General features: G+C 38.9%; 2 protein-coding genes across 2 annotated transcripts; one reads left to right on the forward strand and one right to left on the reverse strand.

The window, feature by feature from the left end:
* The first annotated feature begins 6,450 nt into the window (after positions 1–6,450).
* Positions 6,451–8,993, forward strand: LOC126749316 (uncharacterized). The gene is made up of 2 exons (XM_050458995.1): positions 6,451–6,897; positions 7,973–8,993. The coding sequence occupies exons 1-2, from the start codon at positions 6,782–6,784 to the stop codon at positions 8,889–8,891; spliced, it is 1,035 nt and encodes a 344-aa protein (XP_050314952.1). The 5' UTR covers positions 6,451–6,781; the 3' UTR covers positions 8,892–8,993.
* On the reverse strand, positions 6,964–9,562 carry LOC126749319 (transcription factor Adf-1-like). The gene is made up of 2 exons (XM_050458998.1): positions 9,172–9,562; positions 6,964–7,841 (listed from the first exon to the last, which is right to left on the reverse strand). The coding sequence occupies exons 1-2, from the start codon at positions 9,302–9,304 to the stop codon at positions 7,072–7,074; spliced, it is 903 nt and encodes a 300-aa protein (XP_050314955.1). The 5' UTR covers positions 9,305–9,562; the 3' UTR covers positions 6,964–7,071.
* Positions 9,563–11,189: the final 1,627 nt, after the last annotated feature.

Consider the following 11,189-nt stretch of genomic DNA (forward strand, 5'->3'; position numbering starts at 1 on the left):
AGTCAAAGCGAGTTAGGTTAGTGTTTTTGACGTTGACAATAAAAGTGTGTTCCCGAATTTCGTTACAATTGGTGTCAGAAGTAAAGGATATTTGGAAGCTCATTTTAGTGGATGCCTTTAACAAGAAGTCAGGCCAAGATGGAGACCGAGAAATTGATGGAGCTGCTATTAAGGAAGTTTGACGGGCAAAAAGTAGAACAAGAAGAACGAGACCGTAAACAGAAGGAAGAACAAGAAGAACGAGACCGCAAACAAGAAGAACGAGACCGTAAACAGAAGGAAGAACAAGAACAACGAGACCGTAAACAGAAGGAAGAACAAGAAGAACGAGACCGCAAACAAGAAGAACGAGACCGTAAACTGAAGGAAGAACAAGAAGAACGAGACCGCAAACAAGAAGAGCGAGACAAGAAACAGGAAGATTTACTAAAGACAATTAAATCTGACCTGAAGAAGGAAAATGAAGACCTGATAAGGACCATGAAAGATGACCTAAAGAAAGAAAATGAAGACCTGATTCGAACCATGAAAGATGACTTACTTAATTTAAAAAATAATCTTAAAAAGGAGCAGGAGGAACGAGACAGAAAACAAGAGGAACAAGTTTTACAACTTAAAGAAGATCTGGAGAAGAATCAGAAACAATTAATGACTAACTTTGAAGCAACAGTAGAAGAAGAATTGGGGCAAGTACAAAAAAAGATCCAAGAACTAGAGATGAAAGTAAAACGGACTCCTCTTCATCCCGATCCTGGAATGCAAACAATGATGAAAGTAAAGCCACCAAAATTCGACGGCAAAGAAGCTTGGAGTACCTATTTGAATCAATTTGAGGCCGCTGCTAGGGGAAATCGCTGGGATAACGAAGAAAAGGCAATCAATCTTAAGCTAAGCCTTAGAGGAGAAGCTACAGAAATATTAAGAATGGTGCCATCTGAGGATCAGCTCAATTTCGACGTACTGGTGCGTACCTTAGAGATGAGATACGGTGAAGCCCATCTACAACAAGTGTACCAGGCTCAATTGAAATCTAGAAGACAACAACCCGAGGAAGGACTCCAACAGTTTGAGGCCGATGTTGCTCGATTAGTAAATCTGGCTTACCCTTCAGCCCCAACAGAGTTCCGAGAACAAATTTCTATAAATTGTTTTATTGACGGAGTTCGAGATCCAGATACTAACCACGCTCTAAGGATGGCTCATCATAAAAGTATATCAGAAGCTTTGGCCCATGGACTAGAGTATGAGGCAGCTTTTCAAGCAACTAGAAGGCAGACACGAATAAGACAAATCAGAACTTCGGAAAGTGATCTCGAAGACCGCCTAAAGAAGCTTGAATTATTATTAGCGAGGAAACCTAAAAGACCATTGCAATGCTGGAATTGCAATGAGGAGGGGCACCTTAAACGTCAATGCCCCAAGCCTTTAAGAGATCCAAGGAACCAGGAAAACTTCCAACTAGTCAGCTTTATGGGGCGCAAGCTGGCTGGGTGCTACCAAGCCCCACGTATAAGACTAAACCGGCTGCCACATCCTGGAGAGAGCTTGGTAATACCGGGAAAAATATGCGGCCGTGAATGTGAGATGGTAGTGGATACAGGATCAAGTCATACTATCGTGAAGCCGAACATCGTAGCACACTGTAGGCTCTCAGCACCACCCAATTTAATTCTGGAGTCTGCAAATGGAAAAAGGATCCCGATTCTTGGATTGCACGAAGCTACAGTCACCATTGGCTTAACAACATTCCAACAGCCAGTACTAGTGGCAGAAATCATGGATGATGTCATATTAGGATTAGATGTTATGAATGCTCAGCAGTTTAAAATGGATGTATATAACCGGATATTGACGACGAGAAATGAAGAGATTTTTATGCACCACCTATATGAAGATAAAGTAAATACCAGAGTCGTTAAGTTATTCAAGGATGTTACTATACCAGGAAATTCAGAGGTGGTGGTTTATGCTACAACTGGAGGAAAAGAGGGAGAAACTGTTTTGATTGAGCCCATGGAAAAATGCAAACTATATGGTCAAGGAATTTTTCCAGCCAAGACGTTAACTACGCAGAAGAAATCTACTATTTTGGTTCGAATGGTAAATTTAAAAGGATATGATCAACACCTGAAACAAGGAGAGAACATTGGCGTATGCTCTGAAGTAGTGGCAGTCATGAAAAATGCTGATAGAAGTCGTTATTTAAACAGACCTTTTCCTGTATGTTTACAAAACCTATTTGAAGAATCTTCTGCCAATTTAACCATGGACCAGTGTAGTAAATTGCAACGTCTTCTTGAAGAAAATCAAGATGTGTTTTCCTTGCACGATAAAGACCTGGGAAGAACTGATTTGGTGCAGCATCGAATTAACACTGGAGACAATACTCCGATTAAACAAGCACCTCGAAGAATTCCGATAGCTAAACAAGGAGAAGTTTCCTCAATGCTTCAAGAAATGAGGACACAAGGAGTGATAGAGCCTTCTCAGAGTCCTTGGACATCTCCAGTTGTGCTAGTGAAGAAAAAGGATGGATCCACTAGATTTTGTGTAGACTATCGGCGACTGAATGATATTACCAAGAAAGACAGTTATCCCCTACCAAGAATTGACGACACCCTGGACACGCTATCAGGTTCACAATGGTTCTCAACACTCGATCTAAAGAGTGGATACTGGCAGGTAAAGATGCACCCAGAAGATAAGGAAAAGACCGCATTCTCGACTGGAACAGGACTTTGGCAGTTTACAGTAATGCCCTTTGGACTCTGCAATGCTCCAGCTACCTTTGAGAGACTTATGGACACAGTTTTACGTGGAATGACTTGGGAATCATGTTTAGTTTATCTGGATGACGTTATCATACTGGGGAAAACATTTGAAGATCATTTGAAGAATATTCAAAAGGTATTTGTTAAACTGCGAGAGGCCAACCTGAAGCTAAGTCCTAAAAAATGTTGCTTATTTCAAAAAGAAGTTCGATACCTTGGCCATGTAATATCAGAAAAAGGTGTCAAGACTGATAAACACTGACAAACACCAGTTAAGAAGCTTTCTGGGCCTTTGTACCTATTACAGAAGATTTGTAAGAAATTTCGCTAATCTTGCAAAGCCTCTACATAAGCTCACGGAGGACAAAGTGGTATTTAGTTGGTCAACAGACTGTGAAGAAGCATTTCAACAGTTAAAGAGAGCACTATGCACATCTCCAATTTTAACATATCCGATTCCTGGACAAACTTTTATTTTGGATACCGATGCGAGTAATGTTGGAATTGGGGCCGTTCTATCACAAAAATATGAAGATGGTGAGCAAGTGATAGCTTATTTCAGTAAAACATTATCAAAACCAGAAAGAAACTATTGTGTCACTAGACGAGAGCTATTGTCAGCAGTAAAAGCTATTGAACATTTCCATAAATATTTGTATGGTCAACGATTTATTCTTAGAACCGACCATGCTTCGTTGAAATGGCTGTTTCAGTTTAAAAACCCCGAAGGACAAATAGCAAGGTGGCTTCAACGATTACAAGAGTATGACTTTACAATAGAACATAGGAAAGGCGCATATCACCAAAATGCCGATGCTTTATCTAGAAGACCCTGTATTGAAACATGTCAACATTGTTTTAAAAAGGAATCAAAACAGCATCCAGAGATATTTACTTGTAATCGTATTGGCCTTCACAGTTCTAAAGAGTGGGATGTAGCTAGTTTAATCCAAGATCAGTGTGATGACCCAGTATTTGGTCTTATTTACGAACTGAAATCTCGAGAAATTTCAAAACCAGAATGGAAAGACATTTCTGACAAATCTCCAGAACTTAAAGCTTATTGGTCTCAATGGAATTCATTGGTTATAAAAGATGGATTATTAAAAAGAGTCTGGGAGAGCGTAGATGGAAAAGAAAAGACATATCTGACAGTCCTTCCTCGAAAACGTATTCCGGAAGTCCTTGAAGCTGTTCATGGCGGTGTCGGCGGAGGACATTTTGGAGTTAGTAAGACCTTGGCAAAAGTGAGAGAACGGTTTTACTGGCTGAACAGTCATCAAGATGTTGAACGCTGGTGCCGACAGTGTGAGCAGTGTTCGTCAAGCAAGGGCCCAAAAACCCGGATAAGAGGAAAGATGATGCAGTATCTTGTTGGTGCACCTTTTGAACGAATTGCCATAGACGTAGCAGGACCCTTTCCTACTAGTAGCTCCGGAAACCGATATGCTCTTGTTGCTATGGATTACTTTAGTAAGTGGCCCGAGGTTTATCCGATTCCAAACCAAGAAGCAACGACAGTAGCTGAAGTGCTGTTCCAGAACTGGATTTGTCGATTTGGTGTACCCAGAGAGATACATTCAGACCAAGGAAGGAACTTTGAGTGACAAATATTCCAACAAGTATGCCAGTTGCTGGGAATCAATAAGACCCGTACAACCCCACTACACCCTCAGTCTGATGGAATGGTTGAAAGATTTAACCGCACATTTGAAACCTATTTAAGGATGGTAGTAAACTCTAAGCAAACCGACTGGGATACCTGTAAACAACCATTCCTATTGGCATATCGTTCTTCTATCCACAAGTCAACTGGAAAAAGCCCGGCAAAAGTTGTCTACGGTGATGAACTTCGTTTACCTTTGGACATTATTACTGGAAGACCCCATAAGTCTGAAACCCTGGAGGAGTACGTCGACCATTTACAAGAGCGTTTACAAATTGTTCACGAACAAGCACGGGATAAACTTCATCTAGAAAGTAACAGAATGAAATCACGTTATGACATAAAGGCAAATTCTACCGGTTTTAATCCTGGGGATAAAGTCTGGTTATACAATCCACGGAGGACGAAGGGCAAGTCACCAAAGCTCCAGAAGGATTGGGAAGGTCCATTCAATGTGGTCACCAGAATCAACGACGTGGTGTACCGTATCCAGCGACATCCGACAGCGAAGATGAAAATTGTAAACATCGTCCGGCTAGCGCCCTATCATGACTCAGGTGGTCCCATGTTTGATCGGGACGATCAAACTTGAGAGGGGAGCAGTATTATGAAAATGTAAATACGTTAATTATTCTGCTAGTTTTTGTACAATTTTATTAGTATTGTGTAGTTAAAGTTGATTCGTAGGGTTTCTTTAGGGTTCTACTTACGTTTGGTTTATTATTTTCATCTATAGTGTTTAGTTTTTAGGTAGTTCATCTTGTTTGAGAGCCCCATTTTGGCCCCAATTTAGGTTATTTAGGTTATATTATTGTAAATCCCTGTAGTTCTAATTTTCTAGAATTTGTATACTTGCTTGCTTTGACTGTCAGTATTCTCCTAAAATTATTGGTCTCTTTGGGCAAAAACAATGAAGATAATTCTAAATATTTCGAAACTGTTCCATCGGGTTTTAAAAAGGACGCGCTTCGTGACAAATCATTCAGTTTTAATTGTTTAGTCAGTTTTTACCTTGGAAACAATTAAACGACAGTCAAAGCGAGTTAGGTTAGTGTTTTTGACGTTGACAATAAAAGTGTGTTCCCGAATTTCGTTACAATATTATTCTGCTTTTCGATTTTGGACACTATTTCTTCATCGCCTAAAGAATGTTCACTTTCATTTATTCCGATCACTTTAATTCGCCTTTCCAGATTTTTTGGCACATCTACAGTGTACTTGTCGCCCATTTTCTGCTGTATTTCAGTCCTAATACTGGTAAGGTCCTTTTCGTTACCACAATTGACTATAATTGCACCGTTTTTGGTGGCTTTTCCTAATGACAATCCCGCCCCTATATCCGTTGGGTTCACCTTGCTTCTAATGTCCTCCGTCACTTGATTTACATTTTTTTCTGCCTCTTTTTGTTTTACAACCAAAACCTTGCTGTTTTTTAAGGCACTGGCATACGATGTACCTGGCTTCCCATTAGTTAAAACAGGTGTTGGTACTTTGATCCCCTTTAATGATGTAATTTCATCCCTAAGTAACATGTCTACTTTTTCGGTAAGCTCCTTGGTCTTTGCCACCAAAAACTGCAAGGTATTGCTGATTTCACTGGCAAAATCCTGATCCAAAATATCGTCAACACGGCTTCCTTTTCTTGTACGCTCACTTTTGCTACTTCCCTCACTTGACCCTACTTCACATTTCCAAGTGGCCTTTTTCATGTGAAAGCCGCGCATATCTACATTTCCACACTTCCCATGGTAGTACTTTTTTACACCCCGTACATTGGATAATATTTTTTATATCCTCAAACTGTTGTTTGCATTTTACGCAAAAACCTGAGGGATCTCCATCGAAGACCATAGCCCCACCGGTAATTTTTCACAATTTTTTTTTCCAAAACAAACATTTTATTCAACAAAAATTTAAAATACGGTCACACCTCGGTACACTTATATGTTTACTTAATTTATTGTAAACACGCAACAAACGGTAGACCGCCTATCTATCATACGAGTTAAGGTTGGGACACACATATCCGGACCGTGCCAGGACCGAGACACGGCCGGGTGGCGCTCGTCCCTCGGTACGTTTGTCTTCAAGCCACACTCTTCCGGGTCTCGCCAGTGTTCCGTTCGTTTCCATTGCTGTGACATTGAAATATCTGTCGTCTTATTTTTTTTTTTAATAGTTAAAATGTTTAGTAGTTTTCGAAATAGTGACTTGGGCATGATAGCCCTTGCTTTAGAGGAGGAAGAGAATGAAACAAGAATGAGAAATCCAAGTAACAGAAATATATGGGTTCACAGTGCATGGAAGACAAGATGATGAGACAAAATTTTACGAGTATTTCAGGATGACACAGTTTACATTCCATCAACTACTAAACAAACTTGAAGCAGAATTGAAAAAAAATGATACTTTTTGGAGACCATCAATTTCTCCCACACAACGCCTGGCTGTATTTTTAAGGTAAGTAAAATTAATTTAAGGGTATGTATTTGTTTTTCATATTGCTAGTTAATTAAAAGACGGGCATATTTAATAAACAAATTATATTATTATAGCAAAAAACTTTTAAAAAAGGCTCGTTAGTAGTGGTGACATATTTTTCCGCATTTTGCCTAAAATTCAAAGTATGTAGGACTAGACAATGATTGTACAGGTGAAGGTTCTGGCGTTGGAACAGTTAGCGACGAAGATGCTGGCGAAATCGGAGGAATATACTGATTCTGAGGGAGAACTATTATTTGTGAGTTGCTTTAATTCAAACTCTTGTACAATTGAAAAAATGCTTCCTTTCGCCTGATTAAAAAGTATCGGATGCAGCGATTTAAGGGCTGGTGCTATACCCGCTAAAAAAGCATCAACCGGATGTTGCTCTTCCCTCTCTCTTGAACGTTTATTAGCTACTTTTTCAGCTTCTTTTTCTGCTAAAATATAAGTCATGAGCTGGCTTGACGGTGATTGTTGTAGATGGCGCTCATGCTGAAATTTTCGTTTTAACGGCGGCCTTACAAATTTGTTTTTATTATTGGAAGAGAGGGAGGACCCTGCCGGGGGCATTTGCGAAGACTGAGCAGTTATTCCACTTTGTGTTTCACTGTCCTGATTTTCAGTTATAGGTTCCTCATTTCCACTATTTTTTTGCGCAAAATCTTGAATATTAGAATCCTCGTCTTGAGATTCTTCTAAAGTAGATTCATGTTCACCCTCCTCTCCTTCGGGATTATATAGAACATTGGAAATTGTCTCTCGTTCTGCAATGTGGGGTAGCAAGAACATTAAGAGGTCTTCGTACTTATATTTGTGCTGACGCACAGCAGCTTGTCCTGAGCTGGTTTTCCTTTTCTGCAAAGTCTTCCGTAGCTGATCACGAACTGATGTCCACTTTTTCTTGCATTCCTCGACTCCACCTGCAACAAAATATAAAAAATATTACCTACTGAAAATCACAAAATGTTGAATGTCAAAGATTGTGAAACATTGTTATCGTTACTAATTCTAGATTTCCTAATTTAAGGTTAACCTCGTTTTTCTGTTTCAGATTCCTTGCTACAGGAGATTCTTTCAAAACCATTTCCTTTAGCTACAGGCTGGGAAAATCAACAGTTGCATCCATTATCCATGACACCTCTAAAGCAATAATCAATGTTTTGTTAGATGAGGTTATGCCTGTACCGAAAGAAAATGAATGGAATGCTATAGCGCAAGAATTTTGGAGAAAATGGCAGTTTCCAAATTGCATCGGGGCAGATGGGAAGCATGTTGTAATACAAGCTCCAAAAAACTCAGGAAGTCTTTATTGGAATTACAAGAAGACATATTCTATTGTGCTGCTGGCCCTTGTTGATCCGTGCTACAACTTTATTGCAGTAGATCTGGGAGCATATGGGAAAAACTCAGATGGAGGTATTTTGGCAAACTCAAATCTTGGAAAGTCATTAGAAAATAACAAACTTAATGTACCAAAAATTAAAGCATTACCTAACACTAATATTGAACTTCCAATGGTAATTGTTGGCGATGAAGCTTTTCCTCTGAAAAGATATTTAATGAGACCTTATCCAGGAAGGGGCTTGACAAATGACAAAGCTATTTTTAATTATCGTTTGAGTCGGGCAAAAAGAATATCGGAAAATGCTTTTGGTATCCTGCAACAGAAATTTAGAATATTTAATAGAACCCTCCAAGGAGATCCTGGAAATCTAACAAACATCGTTATGACTGCATGTATTTTGTACAACTTTATTCGAAAAATCGAAGGTTATAAGGTTTCTGAACAGGTGTTGAACGAAAGTGAAGCAGATAGAAAATCTGACAGATATTCAAATCTTCAAAACCTACCTCGGCTTCGTGGTAGATCTACAGATGCTGCATTTGATGTGCGAGAGCAACTGAAAACCTTTTTGAATTCACCAGAAGGGAGTGTAGAATGGCAAGAGGAGGTAGCGTTGAGACTTTAATTACACAACCGTACTTTGTTTTTTTTTGTAAAATTAAAAATTAAGTAGTATTAAGTAAAACTAGGATATCTACCTACTTATATAATAAAAGTGAATTGGCTATATTTTTTAATAATATTTAACATGCTTTCGAAAAATGTATTTGGTCAAGAAATGCTCTTTCATACATAAACGCCATACACCAACCAATGTTTTCAAGAATTACCCCCTTAAATATTAGCATATTATTAAGAAACATCCTGTATATTTTTGTCATCTCAAAAGCAATTTGTTTACCTACCTTTAACTTGCAAGTCTGTTGCAATTTGTTTCCAAACTCGTTCCTTATATTCAGTATTCCTATATTTCCCATGTTTTTGATCGTAAAGTACAGGAAATTTTCGTACTTCTTCTATTAACCTCTCTATGTCCATATTAAACACAGCTTTAAATTAATGCACTCGAGCTCCGTTCCGATACACCGGACGTCAAAAATTAAACTAACGATATTCCGCCCGGTCCGCACACGAATCGGCGACGTGACCCGGATACGTCACGATCATGTGTGAACATTTCCATATATTTTAATTGTTTTAATTTAGAAGCGGGTGACGTCCGACACCCGGCCGTGTCTCGGTCCTGGCACGGTCCGGATATGTGTGTCCCAACCTTTAACCGTCTCGCATCTCGACGACTACTAAATAAGCTATGACATAAATTTCATTCAAGTAAAATGTGATTGCTTGAAACACTGTACCACAGAAATCTTTGGTGTATTTTTTCACTGACTTTATTTTTGCTGATACATTTTTTTTTCTTGAAACAAATTATGCCAAAGGGTTTACTTACAGTTTGATCGTTATTCAGGTTGGCAAACACTTCAAAATCATTTATTTTTAAATATTGTTTCTTTTTAAGTAACCAGGTTTCAACAAAAATTAGGAAATGTGCGTCTTTAAAAATGGGATTATTTTTTATAAAATTAAATTTTTTTGGTAGACTTTGCACATTTTGATAAGCAATAATGTATTTGACATTACAATCATTAAGATACTGAGTGTCATACCTGGATATTATAAGTTTGTTTTCTTGCATATTTACCAGTTCTTTATAAGCGACATCCTTTTCGGTTACCGGTTTGGGGGCCTTAAAGTTACCAATGATGTAGAGGCCACTAAGCTTTGTAGCCCGACTGCACGCAACATAGGTACTGGTTCTCGTCATGCGATTTCCAACGTGAACAGCCACTTGCTTGTAGGTGGCACCTTGACTCTTGTGGATTGTAATTCCTTCACTGATTACAAGAGGAAACTGAAGACGCTCAACGTGAACATTGCTGCCTTTTTGAACTTTAATAGCTCTTGCAGCTTTTTCTATGGGCGTCCAAGTGTATAACACACCCATAGACTTCTTAAGGGATTCGTTTCTCTTGCGGCATTCCTGGCCTGACTTGGAATCGAAGAACTCCATCCACACTCTGAATGGAATTTTATTTCGGTTATAGTCTATTTGACGTAGGATGCCTGTTGCACCATTGAATATTCCATCACTGGTGTCCACATTCATTGAAATCATATATTTGGCATCTACCTGCAATATTAAATTTAACATTAGGCCAAAACTCTCCCCCTTTTTTAAGCTTGTTGCGTGTTCCAGAAATAAATGTTTTAGTCGTTCTGAGCAACTCCCTTTGATTACGTCTCTGGCTTGACTTACGGCTCGCTCGGTTTTAAATGTAGACAGTTTCATTTCATTGAAAGCCTTTACTTCTGCATTGGTGGAAAATAAATGCATAGTGTCTTCAGGAATTTAGTCAATATTGTCGACTTCCCTGGACAAATAATAAATCAATAATCAATTGCACATCTTCGTCGGTCATTTTACCAAACGCCATATTATTAAGGGCAACTGCAAAAGACTTATCTTCACTCTGTCTCATTATTTCTGAAAGTTCAAAATATTTAAAATGATCCCACAGATACGTTCCGCATAATTCTTTATACGGATTTGTTTTTACTGGGCAAAAAATATACATATCCCTTACTGGGGGTAATTGACGATTATCACCAATAACACCTCTACAAAAGGACAAAGCGCTCCAAAAAATTTTGCTCGTGACGTCACGCGTTTGGGCCATGCACTTCGGGGTGATTTTCAGGTGAATTCGGCTGTTGACGCTGCCGTTGTTCGTCCGCGGAAGGCTACCTGCAACGCTGCCAGACTTTACAGATTGCCGTGAACGTTAGGATGATCTATTACTATTTTAAAATAATTAAATATATATCTTTAACTGCTCTTACTTTACGATAACTTAGTTAA

Source organism: Anthonomus grandis, chromosome 24, assembly GCF_022605725.1.
Source record: "Anthonomus grandis grandis chromosome 24, icAntGran1.3, whole genome shotgun sequence".
NCBI classification, from domain to species: Eukaryota; Metazoa; Arthropoda; class Insecta; order Coleoptera; family Curculionidae; genus Anthonomus; species Anthonomus grandis.